This window comes from Pan troglodytes, chromosome 5 (assembly GCF_028858775.2).
Source record: "Pan troglodytes isolate AG18354 chromosome 5, NHGRI_mPanTro3-v2.0_pri, whole genome shotgun sequence".
In the NCBI taxonomy this organism is placed as follows: Eukaryota; Metazoa; Chordata; class Mammalia; order Primates; family Hominidae; genus Pan; species Pan troglodytes.
Window position 1 is genome coordinate 164,434,726 of NC_072403.2, and position 22,657 is coordinate 164,457,382.

The 22,657-nt window shown below is 40.2% G+C and overlaps 1 protein-coding gene across 7 annotated transcripts in view; it reads right to left on the reverse strand.

The window, feature by feature from the left end:
• Positions 1–22,657, reverse strand: part of SYNE1 (spectrin repeat containing nuclear envelope protein 1) — a 518,706-nt gene that overhangs the window by 351,193 nt on the left and 144,856 nt on the right. For all 7 annotated transcript variants that reach the window (XM_016956737.4, XM_016956730.4, XM_063813578.1 and 4 more), the window contains 3 exons: positions 15,459–15,566; positions 11,880–12,017; positions 10,134–10,298 (listed from right to left, as the gene is read on the reverse strand). In XM_016956737.4, the coding sequence (XP_016812226.3) occupies positions 10,134–10,298; positions 11,880–12,017; positions 15,459–15,566 (411 nt within the window). The remainder of the gene's footprint in view (positions 1–10,133; positions 10,299–11,879; positions 12,018–15,458; positions 15,567–22,657) is intronic.

The following is a 22,657-nucleotide window of genomic DNA, read 5'->3' on the forward strand; positions in this document are numbered from 1 at the left end:
AATTTCAAACAAGTGCAGGGAATACCCCATAGGTAACACAGTGAGAAGATTAAATGTGATGTTAATAAATATTAATTATAGACTGTATAGAACTCCACAGGTTTGATTCATTTATTTAGGTTAATTTGAATCTTCTTTGATTTGTTTGCTGTGTTTTTCATCATTGACAAACTAATTTCTAAAAAGATGTACATGTATTTTACACTCCCTCACCAATTTCTCACATAGAAGCAAGGAAGAAGTCAGGTGAAAGGAGATTCATGCCTTAATTTCTAGAGCTTAGTTTGTGTCTTGATTGCAGAATAAATACAGTACTTAAAAATGTGTCACTCATTGAAAAAGTAAGACATATTAGACCACCAAAATAATACATTAAAATTAATATTTTTATCTCATACTAAAATTTAGCAAATTAGAGAAATTAGTAGCAAAACCAGCCTAAAATCAAGAGACACACTTGGTGGGACAAGTGAAGACTTTTCTATTATAAATTAAAATGTTCAGGTTTGTATATGCTTGCCCACATATGACATTTTAACATGGTAGAAAAACCTTAGGGCCAAACTATTTCTAACCTGATATATTTTGCTATGATCACATTTTGACCTGCTTTGACTCTGAAGGTAAGTGCAGAGATACTCACAAGTCATGTGTGCTTCAAGGGAGGGTACTATGTGAAGCCAAGAACTCATCACAGGAGGGTAGAGAACAAACAGGTGTTCTTAGAGCAGCTATTGATGATGAGTATTCTAGCCATTCTCTACCTCCTTTACCACACACAGACACATTACTGTAGCTTATGGTTGGGCTGAAACTTTCCCAAGTGACTGCAGAGCACACTTGGAGTTATCACCCCAGCTAGCTCTGATTTGTGACAGTTTTTAAGTATCTACTATATTGAAAAAGTCTTTACAAGCTACCCAAACAAAAACATTTTCACACATATGATAAAAGAACTTCTTAGGCCGGGTGTGGTGGCTCATGTCTGTAATCCCCGCACTTTGGGTGGCGGACGCTGGTGGATCACGAGGTCAGGAGTTCGAGATCAGCCTGGCCAACATGGTGAAACCCCATCTCTACTAAAGATACAAAAAATTAGCCAGGCATGGTGGCGTGCACCTGTAGTCCCAGCTACTTGGAAGGCTGAGGCAGGAGAATCACTTGAACCCAGGAGGTGGAGGTCGCAGTGAGGGAAGATCACACCATTGCACTCCAGCCTGGGCAACAGGGTAAGACTCTGTCTCAAAAAAAAAAAGAACTTCAACAGTTGGCATGATGTCACTGATTCCTCTGAAAGGCCATCTCACTATAAAGCAGCTAGATGCTGGGCAAAATATATGATTTTAATTCACCTTGCTGGGTTCACAGGAAGTAAATGAAATATTTTAGGTCCCCCATTCTTAGTAAAACATGACCCAAAAACTAGATCACAGACCTGTAGGCAAAAAACAAATAGACAAATCCGGATTGTCCTGGGCAAATATCTACACCACTGCTGAGAGAGATTGAGTCTTGGAATGTAAACAGGATGAGGACACTGAAATGAGATCTCCTCCATTTAGTCAGAACCCTCAATGAGGGCTAACATCAGGTTATTAGCAAATGCAAATACAATAGGAGGAAAGCAGAGACCACGAACCACAGGAAACAACCCACCATGAGAGAGAACCAGCAGAAACAACAAACTTATCATGCTAGAAAAATGTCAATAATTTAATACTTGACAACAATGTGTACGATAAAAAGGAGAGTGGTTTGGTTAAAGTATTCATAATTCCTTATATTGATTAAGAGGAGGTTAAGATATGGCTAACTTTCAATTTTGTTAAATATCTAAGGTCAAATTTTGAGGGCAATCATACTGTACAACTAGAGTTTATAACTTTCATGCTAGTAGAAATAAAACCATGGAATAAGAAAAATGAGGAAGGAGACAAAAAGCAAAACCTCCTTAATCAACTTATAAATAGCTAGAAAGTAGAAAAGAAGAAAAAGTAGAACAGTTAGAAAGCAAAGACTCAGATGCTAGAAACAAATTCAAGTATATCAATAATAATAAATAAATGTGAATAAAGTAGAAATTTACAGTTAAAAGACAGAGATTACCAGATTGGACAAACAAACAAAACAGAACTATCTTCTTTTTACGAAAGATACACCTAATCATTAAGAACATGGATAGGTTAAAATTAATAAAATGGAACACATGTCAGGCAAATACTAAGAGAAATCTGATATAAACGCATTAATATCAGACAAAACGGATTTCAGAACAGAAGTATTACAAGTACAGACACTCCTTGACTCATGATGGGGTTATGTCCCAATAAAACTCATTGTAAGTTGAAAATATTGTAAGTCAAAAATGTATTTAATACGCCTAAACCAACCAAACATTATAGCTTAGCTTCACCTACATTAAATGTGCTCAGAACACTCACATTAGCCTACAGTTTGGCAAAATTATCTAACATAAAGCCAAATTTTATAATAAAATGTTGAATATCTCATATAAGCATACCATATCACATGTCATTGCTGAATGTATATTGCTTTTGCACCACTGTAAAGTCAAAAATTGTAAGTTGAATCACTATAAGTTGGAAACCACCTATAATTAATTGCATAAAGATTAAACTTTCAACTTACTAGAAGGTACATTATTCCTGAACTTGAGCATGCCCATTAAACCTCAAAATATATAAAGGAAAAACTGATAGAACTGTAAGGAGAACCTGAACTATCAACATCACTGTGGGGTTTATCAACATGCCTCTCTAAATGAGATAGAGCAAAGGAAGCAAGTGTTATAGCAGCTTGTTGGGTAAAGAAGGGAAAGGGCTGCAGGAATGGTCTTTATAAGAACTTCTGGGGTTTTGATAATGGAAGCCAGCTAGGAATTTTGAGCAGATTGGTGAAATTATCTCAGCTGCATTTTAAGGATCACTGTGGCAATTCTTCTGAAAATACCCTATCCTCCATACGTTTGCTTCCCATGGCTTCTAAGACAACACTGTAGCTGGATTTCCTCCAACTTCACTGGTTGCTCCTTCTCAGACTTTTATTGGTTCTTCTACTCTTCAATCTCTTAATACTGGATTCCCTCCAGGATCAGTCCTTGGTCCCTTGCTCTTCTCTGTATATACTTCTTTATTTAATTTCTCCAGTCTCAGAGCTTTAAACATCCCTCTAGATGCCAATGACTCCGAATTTTTATCTCCAGGCTGTACTTCTTCCCTGAGCTCTCTTACCTATTGCTTACTCCACATATCCTCTTGGATGAGAAAAAGACTCAACATGCCCCAAGCTGAATTCCTGATCTTTCCTCCCAAAGCCGCTTCATTGTCTCCTATTCTTGATAGAAACTGTTTTTTCAGTTGCACAGCCCCCAAATCATAGTGCCATTTATGACTCTTCTTCTTTCATGGTATGTATCTAATGCTGAAAATTGTTCTTCCCTCAAAACGTATTCAGTCTGTCCATTTCTCACCATCTCTACAGCTACTTCCCTTGTTCAAAGCACTCTAATTGGATGATGGAAATGGTACCCTGGCTTCTGGTCTCCATTCCTAACCCAGTCTATTCTCACATAGCAGCCATATCATGAAAATACTGTCATTCCTTTGGGAAAAAAAAAATGGGGCTGGGTGCTGTGGCTTACGTGTGTAATTCCAGCACTTGAGGAGGGTGGGCAGATCACTTGCACCCAGGAGTTTGAGACCAGGCTGGGCAACATGGTGAAACCCTATCTCTCCAAAAAGTACAAAAATTAGTCAGGTGTGGTGGCCCATGCCTGTAGTCCCACCTACTCGGGAGGCTAAGGTGGAAGGATCACTGGATTCTGGGAGGCAGAGGCTGCAGTGAGCCATGACCACACCACTACACTCCTGCCTGGGCAACACAGCCAGACCCTATCTAAAAAAAAAAAAGAAAAGAAAAGAAAGAAAGAAAGAAAATGGATGAAAAAAGAAGGTTAGAACATTGTGGAGCAAATCAACAATGCCAAAGTGTGATTAAGGAAAGTGAGGCGGTTCAAAGAAACAATATTGGGGAAATATACATAGGCACAGAAAACACCACAAAATACATAAAACAATATTTTGAACAATTTTATGCTAATAATTCTGAAGACTTAGTCAAATGCACACATTTTTAGAAAGTATGCATTATCAATATTGACCCAATTGCAATTTTGAGAACCTGAATATGGGGAGACAACAGTGAAAAAAATCAATAACTCCCACTTTTATGGAGTTGACATTATAGTGCAGAAAATCAAGCAAAAGATAAGACAAATGATTAAAACAGGTAACAGTTGAGATGATGATAAATGCTAAAGAGAAACATCAAATGGGAAAGGGGAAGGGGAGTTTGGGGGAAGTTGTAATTTCAAAAGAGGTGGCCAGAAAAGGGTGGACGAAGAGGGGACCTTTTAGTAAAGGCCTTAAAGAGATGAAGAAGAACATAACGGGAATATCAGTAAGAGGATGTTTCAGACTGAGGGATGAGAACATTCCAGAAGGATGGCAAGGGTAAAGACCTCAAGGTAGGGAATATGCTTGCCTGTTTGATGTCATCTTTTCAATGAGGCTTCACTGACAACCCTATTTAAAATTGCAACAACACCTAATATCCCATGTCCTTTTACTTTCTAACCTAAATGTACTTATTTTTTATATTTATTATTTTTATCGGCCTCCTCTCACTAGAAGGTAAATTATCTAAGGGAAGGGATTTTTGTCTGTTTTGCTTACAGATGTATCACAAATGCCTAAAACACTGCTTTGCAACTGAGAAAGTTCAACAGATATTTGTTGAAAGAATAGGGAAGACCAGAAAGGTACAGCCAGGGGAGTAGGAAGGAAACTACAAGTGGCACAATCATAGCTTACCCACTGCAGCCTTTAATTCCTGGGCTCAAGCGATCCTCCTGCCTCAGCCTCCCGAGTAGCTGGGACTACAGGCATGCACCACTATGCCTAATTTTTTATTTTTATTTTTTGTAGAGACAGAGTCTCGCTTTGTTGGCCAGGTTGGTCTCAAACTTCTGGACTCATGTGCTCCTCCTGCCTTGGCTTCTCAACATGCTGGGATTATAAGTATGAGCCACCATGCCTTAAAGAAAGTCTTTCAAGGGTAAAGGGACAACTATGTGAAATGTTTGTGACAGGTGATGTAAGAAGACTGAGAACTGGCCATTGAGTGAGGAATGAGGCAAAGCCTGATAAACTTCACATGGTAGATGGCAAGATAAAAGCTTGATTGGAATGGATTTTAGAAAGAATGAGAAGAGAATTTAGAAAGAAGAAGGAGCCAATTCTCTCAAAGAGCTTTGCTGTAAAAGGAAGGAAGAAAATTGGACAGTAGCTGGGAGGGGAAGTGGGGCTAAGAAAAAGACTTTTAAAGATGAGTTAATGGCAGCATATTTGTATGTGGATGAGTAAACTCTAACAAAGAAAGAAAGAGAAAAAAATAGAGAAGGGAGGAAGGACAGGAATTACCTTTTGGAGAGAGGGTGGGATCTAATGTACACATAGAGAGGTTGGCCTCAGCCCAGAGCACAGATGGTTCACCCATAGTAACAGAAGTGAAGAGCGCGTATTTGGGCACAGATGCAAGTAGGTGGGTTGATGTGGCCGTGGGAGCTGGTGGAAATTCTTTTCTGATTGCTTCTATTTTCTCAAAGAAAAAGGAAGTAATGTCATCAGCTAAGAGTGAGGATGGGGAGGAGGTGTGGAAGGTTTGAAGAGACAAGATATGAAATAGTTGTCCCAGAAATGAAGAGGGAATGGAGTCGGGAAATGCCTTCTGATTGCCAGGCACCATTAAGGGCCCACTTGGGTTAGTCATCGCGCCTGGGGGTGTGTTTTTCTCCAGCCACAGTCAGCTACATGTGTGTGGGCATGAACTAGGCAAAGAGCTGGCTTTCACTGGCATTGTGTTTTTACCAGGACAGTAAAACAAAGTGAAATACGGACAAGGCAAGCGAGGATGTGGACGAGTGGGGCTTTTACATTGCATTTAAGCAGAGCACAAAGGGAGATGGTGAAGAGAACAGGATACAGTGAAAAGGTGGTAGGGTAACAGATTATAGGGCACAGAGGAGATGAAGCCTTGTCTGACTGGAGAGGAAGGTACTTGACAAAGAGCTTGTGGAGGGGTCTCATTTACTGGTGATGAGCATTCTAGGCTATGACTGTGGAGTGAGTGGCTAGGGTTGGGTGTAGGACAGGATCCTGGGGGAAGAGGTCAAGAACCTGAGAGGTCATGATATTGGGAGGATCATCTCTAGGTTACTGAAGTTATTAAGAATTATGACATGCATTCTCATCCAGGAAATAAAATCTTCAAGAAAGGAAGGCAAGTGACCTAGGTAGGGTTGGTAACTGCAATAAGGATGTGTAGCAAGTGGCAGAGCCTAATGGCTACTTTCATGATTCCTTATGACTGAAAGCCTTACTTTGCCAAATCAATACTAAGAATAATAAATTAGTCAGTATAATCACTCTACAAGTACGATAAGCAATAGCTTTGTGGTCACATTTTAAGCCTAGTGCTGAAGACAACCTGGCTCATCAGCTATGTGACCTTGGGCAAGTCACTTAACCTCTCTCTGCCTACACTTTCCTCATCAGCAAAAAAGGATAATAATACCTATCTCACATCCATCATGTTAAGTGTTTGGTAAAAATCAAATACTTAGGACTGAAACATGGTTAAGTCCTCCATAATAGTTGGCTATGGTTATTGTTATTTTTCTAGATAACTGAACATTAGGGTAACTGGAAAATAGAAAAGATAATACAGGTACAATATGTTTTGCAGAATAAATAAGTTCTTACATATATATACATATATATGTTAATTTTTCAGAAATAGTAAAACAAAACCACTGGCAGAACCATTCACGAAGTGAACTCTCGGAAACACACCTTTAAAAAATGATCTGAATCCAACTTGCAAACGTTGCCTAGGCATTAAGTGTTGAAATTGTGTTACTTTTTTAAAAGGTGTGAAGAATGAAAAAAACCAAGCATTGTAACTTTGATAGCCTGTTCAAGTTTTCTTGACAAAAACCAGAATTACTTTTTAGACCAAGATGGGAAGACAATATTCCCAAACATTCTTGATCATACATCAATGATTCCTAAATTGTGATTTTCCTAATTTATTGCATCTCCAAGTGAGCCCAATATACCAGCACAGAGGTGTTACATCAAATCGAGAGACTGAGTTGGTGCCATTGAGGAAACTTATAATTTTTAGTTGTTTTAATAAGTCAAACTTGGCCAGGCGTGGTGGCTCATGCCTGTAATCCCAGCGCTTTGGGAGGCTGAGGCAGGCGGATCACTTGAGGTCAGGAGTTCAAGGCCAGCCTGGCCAACACGGTGAAACCACATATCTACTAAAAATACAAATATTAGCCAGGCATGGTGGTGGATGCCTGAAATCCCAGCTACATGGGAGGCTGAGGCAGGAGAATCGCTTGAACCTGGGAAGTAGAGGTTGCAACGAGCCAAGATCGCGCCATTGCATTCCAGCCTGAGAGTGACATAGTGAGCCTCCATTTCAATAATAATAATAATTCAAGCTTTTCACCCTCAAAACTTAGCTTATTATAGGCTCCTAATATATATTTTTCAATAAATGAGAATTGATTTTAAAATTGACAATTTAATTGTTTTATGAGCTACTTTAAGTACCCATGCCCAGGCCTAGTAAAAGTTCCTACCTCAATGAAAAGATCATTCTAATATTCACCTTGAACTTGGCCTGAGCCCCTATCTCTGCTTTTTACCTTTATCTCTTTATTACATTCCTTAGTTTTCTCTTTAGTCTAGTCCTTTCTGGGTGTTTGTTTGTTTGTTTGCCTCAGATAACCATTTTCTCCAACTCCTGCCCCTCTCTCTCTCTCCCTGATCCACTTCATTTCTGGTTTTTATGCTTTGTTCACTAGACTTTGGCAGAGAGATTGTTCTAGCTGTATTCTTGGGGGTTGGCACAGGGTGTCTCTCTCTCACTGTCTCTCGAGGGAGCTAGAAGGGCTCATGAAGGGCCTGAAATCATATAGCCATTGAAACACACAGACAGCATGTGCATTGGTCAACTTAGGACTCACTCCCCCGTAGGAGATACTACTGCCTATAGTGTGCCTTGAATTAATATTTCTACAAACTGTTATAATTAACTAGTAAATAGCAGTTACATTGTCAGGCATTTTCTCTGTGGTGGGACATTTAAGTCAAAGTTAAAGGTATTATACAAAGAACAATTGTGTAGATGCTTCTCAGACCTCTAGATTGGAGCACCACAAACGCCTGGACCTCGTCTGTGCCCCTCACCTGTTGCCCTGGAGCTGAAAACCTGCACATAGTAGGAATATTTGCTACCATGCCTATTTGCTGAATTAACGTATTTAATTCTCAATAAATATACATTCTACATTTCATTTAAAATTCTAAATTGACTTCTTTAGTATCAAATATTTACATCAATTAAAATAGTTTCATATGTAGGTAATAGGTACACTAGAATCCTAATCCCCACCATTATGTAATATACTCATGTAAGAAACATGCGCATGTACCCCCTGAATCTGCAATTTAAAAATAAATAAATAAACAAATGCCAGTTAAGGTAAAAAAATAGTTTCAATTAAGTTTTCCATGAAAAAATTATTGTGTGTTATATATGCTTAGTTTCTAATTTGCTAAAGATGTTATTGTTTGTGTAATACTATTTTCACACTTTCCTCTATTTTTAATATACTGGGGTGGTTCAAAATTGACATGGCCCATGAAACTGATTCAATCCCAGGAAAATTCTTGTGACTTGATCTCGTATGAGGCCTGAACTCTGGGTCCCTTACGGCATAGCTGCCCCCACTTTAGGGCACTAAGGCACAGATAAGCAGGCCCAGCTTTTATTTGTGAGTATCTGCACAGATGAAGAAGACCCCAAAGTCATGCTTGCATCTGAGAAGCCACATGACAGAGAGTTCAGTGTGTGTGTTTGTCCGCATTGGTGGTTGGGGGAGGAGAGGAGCTAAGAGATAATCAGCAACTTTAAAAGTGTCTAAAGGCACTGAGTATCAGAAAAGGCCAAGAGGAAATGGAGGCAGGACCCTGAGTGACGGCCTCTGCAGATCATCAAATCTTGCCGTGGCCATCTGGTTTGATGAGTTTGTCTGAGGTTGAGTCTGTCAAGTTGAAATGGCCAAGATCGGCAATGGCATCACATCTCTGTGTCTCTGTATATCTAGCTCCAAAAGTAAAGCCCCAGAGAGGCATAAAATAATAAAAGGCAATAAAATCTGTTGTAAATTTGCTTTACGATCTTGTCTAGAATACAGGACAGTGTATTTCCTTGGGGTAATTTTTTAAAAATATCAATAATTTGGCAGAAAATATACATGGGCTATACATTGCCCATGTGTAGTCAGGAGTAGAAATCTCTATTTTTCACATATGCAGGAATACCCCACCACATTACAGCAAATGAAGTATACAAATTCAATTGCATAAAATGCAAGATTGCATTAATGTGATGTTAATGAAAAACAGCATTTTTAGTTAGGCCTGTAATATCACAAAACGCAAAGAGGAAATATATTGGAAATTATACCATATACAACTGATCATATATTAAGTTTAAAACATCCCAAATGACTAAGAGACCATTAAAGCCTAACCCCATCACTTTCTACAGCCTCCATTCCTTCTACCCCCACCCCACAACACCAGGACATAAGAACTTTTGCCTGCCTTCCTTGGAGAATGGAGGCAGAAATGAGGTCTGGAGCCAATGGCTGGCCACATTATTATGTAAATGCATACCATCTATGCTATCTTTTGAAAAATAACATATAACAACAGAAATAACAAAGATAGCTGCAGATGAAAAAAATACCACACAGGTATGGAAAATATCTCAGGAAATCAACCCACTGGAACCGTCATTAACCAGTGTAAGAAAGAAACAATCAAATTAGAGAACTCTAAGAAGGTGTGAGGTCTCTGATCATGTAGAATTAATATTTGGGGCATCCCCGCCACAGCAGGTTGTAACTAGGCTACCTCTCCAGACCACACTAGGGCTGTTATGCTGCAAGGTTTTCCAACCAGAATTTTTACCTTATGTTGCTCAAGTTTCCGTTGTATCGTGTTTGCTGTTTCCTCGTGGACCTGTTGAATGGTTATTTCCTCTCTCAGGGCCACCTCCGCTCTGTACAGCCAGGCACCTATGGTGCCCAGAGGTGCAGGAAGAGATTTATCCAGCTGTATATGCCAGTCAAAGAGCTGAAATTTAAAAAGCAGAAAAGTAAAATATCTTTAATACAGATGGCAATTTATAAAATTACACCCAAATAATAGTAAAGCATACATAAAGCTTTAAGTTAATGATTTCAGGCTAAGTTAATAAATATCAAATAAGCAAATGTCTGTGTTCTGAGTTTGACACTTTAGGGATGGGGAGAAAATTATAGTTAAAAGCAAATTTTGAAGAAACTGAAAATACATCTTAAACACGGAAGAATATTATCAGAAGTGTAAGCAATTTTCCTCTTACAGGAGTAGCATGAAGCACCCACTGATTTTCAGTGTGGCTTTTGCTGAAAGGGAAGGGATCAGGTTTGGTGACATGCTTGGAGGATGCAGCAGTTATACACCTGGCACATGTGTATCTTGGTCGTCGGAATGAGAATCCCAGTAAAACCTCCCACATGATCAGAACAAGTTCAGAAAAATGAGGATTATCTAAGCAGCTCTGGACAAAAATGGGTTTAAAGGATTCTTTCTATAATCCTATGATTGTCTACCCTTCTCTCCATCTCTTCCATTTTACCCAATTCTCAGACACATTTACTAGCTTATTGGAAAGCCAGGTGGGATGAGTTGAGGTGCTTAGGAACTAGCCTATTCTTTAATGGAGTCACTAGAAAAAATGAGACTATCAAAAAAAATTAGGCTGGGTGCAGTGGCTCACTCCAGTAATCCCAGAAATTTGGGAAGCCAAGATGGGTGAGATGCTTGAGCCCAGGAGTTTAAAACCACCCTGGGCAATATAGTGAGATCTCATCTCTACAAAAAAAAAAAAAAAAAAAAAATTAGCCAAGTATGGTGGTACATGCCTGTGGTCCCAGCTACTTGGGAGGCTGAGGTAGGATGATTGCTTGAGCCAAGGAGGTTGAAGCTGCAGTGAGCTGTGATTGTGCCACTGCACTTTAGCCTGGGTGACAGAGCAAGACACTATCTCAAAAACAAAATAAAATAAAATAAAGAATATATGGTAAGTTCAAGACAAATATTCTTATTAGTGATAGAAGTGTTCCAGGGGTTTGAAATCTTGGCCTTTAAGCATGAAGAATATGAATATGAAAGATATTGAGCAATTTTCCTTCAGATTCATGATCAGATAAAAAGAGATGCTTGAATTAAAGAATGCAAAACTGTATGTCAACACAGGAAGGTCATTAACTGTTGATGAAACATGATTTTGGAATACAAGAAGTTGCTGTGGCTCCGCTCTGGAGAATCTGCTACAAGACCAGAGAGTCACCTCTTCTAAACCACCCAGAAGGAAGTTGTGTAAAGTGTGAAGTGATCCAGATGGTCTCAGGATTTTAATCTATCATCTAGTTAATGGCTGATATCACATAGAGGGAAGCCAAGGCAAGAAAATAGCTGTTAAACCAAAGACTTCCATTAACTTACAGGAAAACTAGACAAGGAGGCAAAGATTCTCCCATAGTTAAGTCTTTCTAGCCTCAGACAGAGGCAGTAGAACCTGTTGCCATATCACTGTGTAGAAATAGATGATGAAAAATATTCTTTTCTAAATTTATTAAGCTCAGTACAACTAATTGTGGGAGAACTTACCCTGGAGGTCACTCTATCCCAAGATTGTTTTACCAATGCTTGGTCAAGTGACAATTTACCGTCTCTGTGTAATGGTTGTATTAAATGTTCAATCTGTTTCCTCTTCATTTCATATTGAACTCTGAAGTGCTTAAATGACTAAAAGAGGAAAAACAGCAACAGTATGGCAATGAGTCAAAAAAAGCAAAAGCAAAGGAAAGCACATTTCCTAAATAACAATCTTTTCTATTTGGATAACACTCAATATATGTTGTTGATAATAATAATGGTAGTTATGATACTAATAGCAGCTGTCATTCATCAAGCCCTGACATAGCTTGACCCTGTGCTAAGTGCTTTCTTCATATTATCCTCTCTGGTTCTCTCTATCACCCCACACATGCATTATTATTCTGAAGCCCAGAAATGACTTATCAAGGACAAGTAGTAGAGGTAGGACTAAAGCCTAGGATTTCTCATTTCTAGTAAAGTAATTTGTGTACCAGTATATGTGTGTCAGGAAATCATAGTAAACAGGAGTATAAATCTTAGCTAATAATCAAGATAGTTGCTTTACTTCAAGTACCAAACAATTTACAAATAGAAATTGCATATATCAAAATAATGCAGAATTAAAGCTGTCTAGATTTGTGTTTAAGTAAGCCTGCATAAAGAGGTTTACTTTAGGGGACCATGTTTACATGATAATCCTTTGCTTTAATTTCATGGTATTAAAATATTAAGTATATCACAGTACAGTTGACATCAATGTATTATATGTAGACTTAACTATAAGCTTAATGCTAACATTAAAACAATTTTTAAAGTTTTATATTTTACGTTAATTAAATTAACCCATCCTAAAATATGACTCCAAATCTAAACATAAAATGAAAATATAATTAAAATGTGCAATTATGTTACAGGAGAATGGCCCCACAAAAGTTAGCAGATAACACAACTAAAAGAATTTCAAAATTATAAACAAACATGTAAATTCACATGAAGAACACTGGGGGGAGATAGTGAACTAGAATTTTACCTACAAGGTTTTCTTCCATTTTCTCTAACTGAATGGAATTTTAAAAATACCAAAACATAGGCTGGGCACGGTGGCTCACACCTGTAACCCCAGCACTTTTGGAGATCGAGGCGGGCGGATCATGAGGTCAAGAGATTGAGACCATCCTGGCCAACATGGTGAAACCCCGTCTCCATTAAAAATACAAAAATTAGCTGAGCGTAGTGGCGCATGCCTGTAGTTCCAGCTACTCAGGAGGCTGAGGCAGGAGAATCGCTTGAACCTGGGAGGCAGAGGTTGCAGTGAGCTGAGATCACGATCATGCCACTACACTCCAGCTTGGCGACAGAGTGAGACTCTGTCTAAAAAAAAAATATTAAAAAAAAACAAAAAATAAAAATAAATTTAAAAACAAAACAAAACATAAAATCAACTTTTAAATTTTATTCCACAGGATTCTGAGTGAAAAAACTGGAAAATGCAGCATTTGCTACAGATTGAAAGAGATTTAAAATGCTGATTACAGAATGTAAAGATGAAATGAAATTTTCCCTAAATTCAGATTTCAGATAGACTCTAAACCCATTTTTAAGAGACTAGTGATCACCTTCGGGCTGAAAGGAGGATTTCTGTTTTCTGTTTTTCTAAGCCTTTGTTTCCCTCATGAACTAGCATCTGTATAACAGATAGCTTTATAACTTGGAATTTATTTTTTGATAATTGGTGCCAAACCTAAACCTCATCAGTGGACTAAATAAGTATATTCACTCTGTTCTTGCAATTCTTTTCTCCATTTACTGGCTTAATCATTTTTTAATGGATCTCAGCCCAGAAAATTTTATTTTGGGGAAAAAAGCTTACACTGAATTTCAAAGCAAAAGAGTACATGCATATTAACCACATATTTATTGCTTTGCTAAGTTTGACAAATATAATATTGATGCTATCATCCACCTAAATTCAGGCATATTTTAAAGATACGATTATATAAAATCACTAATGCCATAGATAAATCTTTTGTCTACCATGTTGAAGTTCTCACTTCATTTGACCTTTTTCTGTAGCAGAAATGACTGAAATATGATGTCGAGTAGAATATATTACAGAATATAATTCAGAATATACTATATTTAATTTTGCCACTAAAATGGACTGATGTTTTACATTGGGGAAAATGATAATGCTGCATCAAATAAATCACAATTTTTATTAATTTTTATTTTTTCTTCAACTTTTATTTTAAGTTCTAGGGTACATGTACAGGAAGATTTGTTACATAGGTAATCATGTGCCATGGTGGTTTGCTGCACAGATCAACCCATCATCTAGGTACTAAGCCCAGCATCCATTAGCTATTCTTCCTGATGCTCTCCTTCTCCCACTCCCCCACAGGCCCCAGTGTGTGTTGTTCCTCCATGTGTCCATGTGTACTCATTGTTCAGCTCCCACTTATAAGTGAGAACATGCAGGGTTTGGTTTTCTGTTCCTGCATTAGTTTGCTGAGGATAATGACTCCCAGTTCCATCCATGTCCCTGCAAAGGGCATGATCTTCTTCCTTTATATGGCAGCCTAGTATTCCATGGCATATATGTACCACATTTTATTTCTCCAGTCTACATTGATGGGCATTTGGGTTGATTCTGTGTCTTTGCTATTGAAATCACACTTTTTAAATGGGAATAAACCGTGTTTTGTGTCTTGGAAGTGAAAATCAGAAGCAGAAGTCCAATTAATGACACTGAAGCCAGACTGGAGAAAAACATTAACTCTGAGCTCAACTCGAATGCAATGGTGTTGGACTAGGCAGGTCGCAGTCGAAACTGATCCCTTTAATGGACCCTCCAATACTCACGTTGCAATCCTTTGTTAAATTCAGTTTATTTTATACTAATTTTCAATTTGACTCAAATCTTTGTTCTTGGTAGATTTTTGGGTTAGGTGAGATCTATAAGATCATGAGTTCTGGCCGGGCATGGTGGCTCACACCTGTAATCCCAGCACTTTGGGAGGCCGAGGCAGGTGGATCCCGAGGTCAGGAGATTGAGACCATCCTGGCTAACATGGTGAAACCCCGTCTCTACTAAAAATACAAAAAATTAGCTAGGTGTGGTGGTGGGCGCCTGTAGTCCCAGCTACTCGGGAGGCTGAGGCAGGAGAATGGTGTGAACCCAGGAGGCGGAGCTTGCAGTGAGCCAAGATCACGCCATTGCACTCTAGCCTGGGAGACAGAGTGAGACTCCGTCTCAAAAAAAAAAAAAAAAAAAAAAAAAAATCATGAGTTCTATAAACACAATGACTCTGCATTTGTTTTCCAAGTCATCTATAAGACTGAGTTATGGAAAAGTGATGAAGCCTCAGTGCTCCATATATAGTGTGAACACAATGCAACTTAAGACTATCTACATAAGTTAGAAATACAATTATTAAATTATATGCAAACTTAGGGTAATGAATGTTATGTCTTTAAAGACCTTTCTCATTAATGTAATTTGAAGCATTAAATGGAGATCAAATGACATATATAAATATTAGTCAAAAATAGCTTTTGAAAAATTCAAAAACCTTCTCCATACATTACCTGATATTTATCCTGTAAATTTGATTCCACCATCTGTGCTCTTGTCAAGTCTCTCTCAAATTGTTCTATCCAAACTTTCATTTCCTTAAAAATTAGCCTGTCTTCTCTCTGGAAATGAGGAGACATTACAATTTTATTAGTATCTGTGCATTTATTTAATTGCTGATTAATACTTGACTGATTCTAGAAGAGACTTAATATTTAGTAAGTCCCAACTGTCTCTGAAAAATTTCCTTTCTCCTCACCCCCACCTTTAGGACAGTAAGAAGCAAAAGTTAACTCTAGAAAAGTACCTTAGTTATCTTATTGAATAACGAAATTAACCAACTCCATTTTTTTTTTTTGCCAAGTAACGCTAATTTAATAAAGAAAATGTGACCAGGAGGGAATTTCCTAAGTACACAAATAATAAGAGTAATAGCTGGAGTAGAAACACAGTCCTGTGGGTTGCTTCCTACCCAAAGCCATTGGTAACCCAGAAGACAGTTCTAGATGGGATTCATTTTGACTGAATTTGAGGAGTTACACCCAGAATACCATTAGGTGACTTGTCTATATTACTATTTAAACTGATATTAGGTATTACAATCTCCATGTGGACAGAAAACACATTTATCTTGTTCAACACAGTATTCCTAGACCCTGGGAACATAATACCTATTAGAGATTTATCAAGTTATTTGGTGAATAAATGTATCCAGGTCACCACTCATCTCAAAAATGAAAAATAAAATTGGGATTTTCATACTTATTTTCACAAATAATGACAAGGGCCATTCTATAATAGCACTGATTTAGTGAAAATATCCTAACTTTTCATCAAGATGTAGTGTCTCATAAGAATGCCAAGTATTCATAATCATACTGTACATGATTTTTCATCATTTACAAAATGCAACTCCAGCATCTCACTTGCTGCTGACAGTGCTGTGACACAGGTAAAATGACTGTTCCCCTTGGCAGGTGATGTTTCAGAATGGAAAGAATGCCATTTATGGAGGCAGGCTAAACTGGTTTCAAATTCTGGCTTTGCCATGCATTAGCTCTGTGAGCTTGGTGTATCTTTTTTTTTTGTTTTTTTCGTTAACCTCTCTACTGTTGTACTACAGGATGTACTAAAGGGTGTGTTAAATCATCACGGACCCTTTCAATGGTTTTGCTGAGAATTAGAGGTAATCTATGTAGCATGTCTAGTACAGAGGTTGTCACATTCTCATGATCCATGCCTTCTCTCACTTTCTTGTCTTGCAAAAGCAGTTGTCTTCTGCCTAAACACTTACCACATTTTCCCTTGGATAATGCCTTTTTCAGAACTCCGCTCAGGCACAACCTACTCTAGGAAGATTTTCTAACCCAGAAGTCTGAGTGAGGGCATCTGTTTCCTATGCCAGTGGTTCTCTCACTTAGTACACACTAGAAATCATCTGAGGGGTTATAAAAACACAAATTGCTGGGCACCACCCCCAGAGTTTCTGGCTGAGTGGATGTTGGGCAGAGCCAAAAATCCGTATGTCTAAGTTCCCAAGTGAATCTGATGCTGCTGGTGAAGGAATCCTATATTGAGAACACTTCTCTATGATCCTGTGACAACCTCAGCGCTAATATTCACCCAAATGCATTATATAAAGTCAGCCCTCTGTTTTCTTAGATCCAATCAACAGCAGATTGAAAATATTCAGAAAATAAACAATAAAAATAACAATACAGCAACAAAGATAATACAAACAAAATACAACACAGTATAACAGCTATTTAAATAGCATTTACATTGTGTTAGGTATTATACATAATCTACAGATTAAAGTATATGGGAGGATATGTGTAGGTTATATGCAAATACTACACTATTTTATATCAGGAACCTGAGCATCATAAATTTTGCTATCTTGGGGGTCCTGGAACCAATCCCTTGTGAATATCTAGGGACGACTACACAAAATCCTTGTCAGGCCTCTGAGCCCAAGTCTGCACGTATACATCCAGATGGCCTGAGGCAACTGAAGAACCACAAAATAAGTGAAAATGGCTGGTTCCTGCCTTAACCGATGACATTCCACCATTGTGATTTGTTCCTGCCCCATCCTAACTGATCAATCGATCTTGTGAAATTCTTTCTCTGGACAATGAATCTCGGAAGCTCCCCATTCAGCACCTTGTAACCCCTGCCTCTGTCTGCAAGAGAAAAACCCCCTATGACTGTAATTTTCCACTACCCACCTAAATCCTATAAAACTGCCCCACCCCTATCTACCTTTGCTGACTCCTTTTTCGGATTCAGTCGGCCTGCACTTGGGTGATTAAAAAGCTTTATTGCTCGCACAAAGCCTGTTTGGTGGGCTCTTCACACGGACACACGTGACATTTGGTGCTGAAGATCTGGGACAGGGGGATTCCTTCAGGAGACCAGTCCCCTGTCCTCACCCTCACTCCATGAGAAGATCCACCTATGACCTTGGGTCCTCAGGCCAGCCCAAGGAACATCTTACCAATCTCAAATCGGGCAAGCAGTCTTTTCACTCTCTTCTCCAGCTTCTCTCGCTACCTTTCAATCTCCCTGTCCTTCCAACTCCAGTTATTTTTCCTCTCTAATAGAGACAAAGGAGACACATTTTATCTGTGGACACAAAACTCTGGCATGGGTCACGGACTTGGGAAGACAGTCTTCCCTTGGTGTTTAATCACCGTGTGGACGCCTGCCCTGATCATTCACCCACATTCCATTGGTGTCTGATCACTGTGGGGATGCCTGCCTGATTATTCACCCACATTCCACTAGTGTCTGATCACTGTGGGGATGCCTGCCTTGGTCATTCACCCACATTCCCTTGGTGGCAAGTCAATTGTGGGGACGCCTGCTTTGGCTGCTCACCCACATTACAGCCCAGGGCTGCTCACCACCCCCTTCTCTGTGTCTCTACCTTTCTCTTTAAACTTACCTCCTTCACTATGGGCAAGCTTCCACCCTCCATTCCCCCTTCTTCTCCCTTAGCCTGTGTTCTCAAGAACTTAAAACCTCTTCATCTCACGCCTGACCTAAAACCTTACCGCCTTATTTTCTTCTGCAACACCACTTGGCCCCAATACAAACTCAACAATGGTTCTAAATGGCCAGAAAACAGCACTTTTGATTTCTCCATCTTACAAGACCTGGATGATTTTTGTCGAAAAATGTGCAAATGGTCTGAGGTGCCTGACATCCAGGCATTCTTTTACACATCAGTCCCTCCCTAGTCTCTGCTCCCAGTGCGACTCGTCACAAATCTTTCTTCTTTCTCTCCTGTCTGTTCCTTCAGTTTCCACCCCAAGCTCTGAGTCCTTTGAATCCTCCTTTTCTATGGACCCATCTGACCTCTCCCCTCCTCCCCAGGCTGCTCCTCGCCAGGCTGAGCCAGGTCCTAATTCTTCCTCAGCCTCCACTCCCCAGCCCTATAATCCTTCTATCACCTCCCCCTCCTCACACCCTGTCTGGCTTATAGTTTTGTTCCACAACTAGCCCTCCCCGACCTGCCCAACAATTTCCTCTTACAGAGGTGGCTGCAGCTCAAGGCAGAGTCAAGGTTAACCCTCCTTTTTCTTTATCTGACCTCTCTCAAATCAGTTAGCGTTTAGGCTCTTTTTCATCAAATATAAAAGCCCAGCCCAGTTCATGGCCTGTTTGGCAACAACCCTTAGATGCTTTACCGCCCTAGACCCAGAGGGGCCAGAAGGCCATTCTATTCTCAATATGCATTTTATTACTCAACCCACTCCCAACATTAGAAAAAGCTCCAAAAATTAGATTCTGGCCCTCAAACCCCACAACAAGACTTAATCAATCTCGCCTTCAAGGTGTACAATAATAGAGAAGAGGCAGCCAAGTGGCAACTTATTTCTGAGTTGCAATTACTTGCCTCCACTGTGAGAGAAACCCCAGCCACATCTCCAGCACACAAGAACTTCAAAATACCTAAACCACAGTGGCCAGGCATTCCTCCAGGACCTTCTCCCCCAGGATCTTGCTTCAAGTGCTGGAAATCTGGCCACTGGGCCAAGGAATGCCCACAGCCTGGGATTCCTCCTAAGCCATGTCCCACTTGTGCAGGAACCCACTGGAAATAGGACTGTCCAACTTGCCTGGAAGCCACTCCCAGAGCCCCTGGAACTCTGGCCCAAGGCTCTCTGACTGACTCCTTCCCAGATCTTCTCAGCTGAGCGGCTGAAGACTGACACAGCCCAATCACCTCGGAAGCCTCCTGGACCATCACAGATGCTTTAGGTAACTCTTACAGTGGAGTGTAAGTCCATACCCTTCTTAATCAATACAGAGGCTACCCACTCCACATTACCTTCTTTTCAAGGGCCTGTTTACCTTGCCCCCATAACTGTTGTGGATATTGATGGCCAGGCTGCTGGACCCTTTAAAACTCCCCCACTCTGGTGTCAACTTGGAAAACATTCTTTTATGCCTCTTTTTTAGTTATCCCCATCTGCCCAGTTCCCTTATTAGATCAAGACATTTTAAGTAAATTATCTGCTTCTCTGACTATTCCTGGGCTACAGCCACATCTCATTGCTACCCTTTCCCCCGTTCAAAACCTCCTTCATGTCTTCCTCTTGTATCCCCTGCACCTTAACCCACAAGTATGAGACAACTCTACTCCCTCCCTAGCAATTGACCACATGCACATTACTATCCCATTAAAATCTAATCATCCTTACCCTGCTCAACACCAGTATCCCATCCCACAACAGGCTTTGAGAGGACTAAAGCCTGTCCAGGATCTTCACCTTATCAACAAAATTGTCTTGCCTATCCACCCCGTGGTGCCAAACCCATATACTCTCCTATCCTCAATACCTCCCTCCACAACCCCTTATTCTGTTCTGGATTTCAAAGATGCTTTCTTTGCTATTCCTTTACACCCTTCATCCCAGCCTCTCTTCGCTTTCATTTGGACTGACCCTGATACCCATCAGTCTCAGCAACTTACCTGGGCTGTACTGCTGCAAGGCCTCAGGGACAGTGCCCATTACTTCAGTCAAGCCCTTTCTCATACTTTACTTTCTTTCTGTCCATCTGCTTCTCACCTTATTGAATATTTTGACAACCTTCTACTTTATAGCCCCTCCTACAGATCTTCCCAATAGGACACCCTCCTGCTCCTCCAACATCTATTCTCAAAAGGATAATGCAACTCCCCCATCAAAGCCCAAATTTCTTCCTCATCCATTACCTATCTCAGCATAATTCTTCATAAAAGCACACATGCTATCCCTGCTGATCGTGTCCGGCTAATCTCCCAAACCCCAACCCCTTCTACAAAGAAACAACTCCTTTCCTTCCTAGGCGTAGTTAGGTACTTTCGCCTTTGGATATCTGTTTTTGCCATCCTGACTAAACCATTATACAAAAGGAAACCTAGCTGACCCCATAGATCCTAAATCCTTTCCCCACTCGTCTTTCCGTTCCTTAAAAACTGTCCTAAAAGCTGCTCCCACACTAGCTCTCCCTAACTCATCCCAACCCTTTTCATTACACGCAGCCAAAGTACAGGACTGTGCAGTCAGAATTCTTACACAAGAGCCAAGACTGCACTCTGTAGCCTTTCTATCCGAACAACCTGACCGCACAGTTCTGAGCTGGCCTTCATGTCTGTATGCAGTGACAGCCACCACTTTAATACTTTTAGAGGCCATCAAAATCACAAGCTATGCTCCGTTTACTCTACAGTTCCCATAACTTTCAAAGTCTATTTTCCTCCTCACACTTGATGCGTATACTTTCTGCTCCCTAGCTCCTTCAACTGTACTCACTATTTGTTGAATCTCCCACAATTACCATTGTTCCTGGCCTGGACTTCAATCTGGCCTCCCACATTATTCCTGCTACCACACCTGACCCCCATGATTGTATCTCTCTGATCCACCTGGCATTCACTCCGTTTCCCCATATTTCCTTCTTTCCTGTTCCTCACCCTGATCACACTTGGTTTATTGATGGCAGTTCCACCAGCCCTAATTGCCACTCACCAGCAAAGGCAGGCTATGCTATAGTATCTTCCACATCTATCATTCAGGCTACTGCTCCGCCCTCCTCCACTACCTCTCAGCAAGCCAAACTCATTGCCTTAACTCAGGCCCTCACTCTTGCAAAGGGACTACACGTCAATATTTATACTGACTCTAAATATGCCTTCCATATCCTGCACCACCATGCTGTTACATGGGCTGAAAGAGTTTTCCTCACCATGCAAGGGTCCTCCATCGTTAATGACTCTTTAATAAAAACTCTTCTCAAGGCTGCTTTACTTCCAAAGGAAGCTGGAGTCCTTCACTGCAAAGGCCATCAAAAGGCCTCAGACCCCATTGCTCAAGGCAACAATTATGCTGATAAGACAGCTAAAGAAGCAGCCAGTATTCCTACTTATGTCCCTCATGGCCAGTTTTTCTCCTTCTCATCAGTCACTCCTACTCACTCTCCCACTGAAGTTTCCACCTATCAATCCCTCCCTACTCAAGGCAAATAGTTCTTGGACCAAGGAAAATTCCTCCTTCCAGCCTTACAGCTCATTCCATTCTATCGTTTTTCATAACCTCTTCCATGTAGGTTACAAGCCACTAGCCCGCCTCTTAGAACCTCTCATTTCCTTTCCATCATGGAAATCTATCCTCAAGGAAATCACTTCTCAGTGTTCCATTTGCTATTCTCCCACTCCTCAGGGAGTTCGCCCCTGCCCGGGATTGGCAGATTGACTTTACCCACATGCCCCGAGTCAGGAAACTAAAATATCTCTTGGTCTGTGCAGACACTTTCACTGGATGGGTAGAGGCCTTTCCCTCAGGGTCTGAGAAGGCCACCGTGGTCATCTCCTCCCTTCTGTTGACATAATTCCTCAATTTAGCCTCCCGCTCTACCCAGTTGTCCCATCAATCCCCATTACAACTTCTAATGGCTGCTGCCCTAGCTGGATCCCTAGTATTAGATATGAGTTCTAAATTTCTTTTCAAAGAATCAATATGTCAGTAGGTTCAATTCTTTGCCTTCTACTTTTAAACTTAACTTCCTCGTAAAGCAAACTTTTTCAATTACCTGCTCCACCCTGACTCATTTCAATCACCCGCTCCACACTGACTCATTCCGATTACCTGCTCCACCCTGACTCATTCCGATTACCTGCTCCACCCTGACTCATTCTGATTACCTGTTCCACCCTGACTCA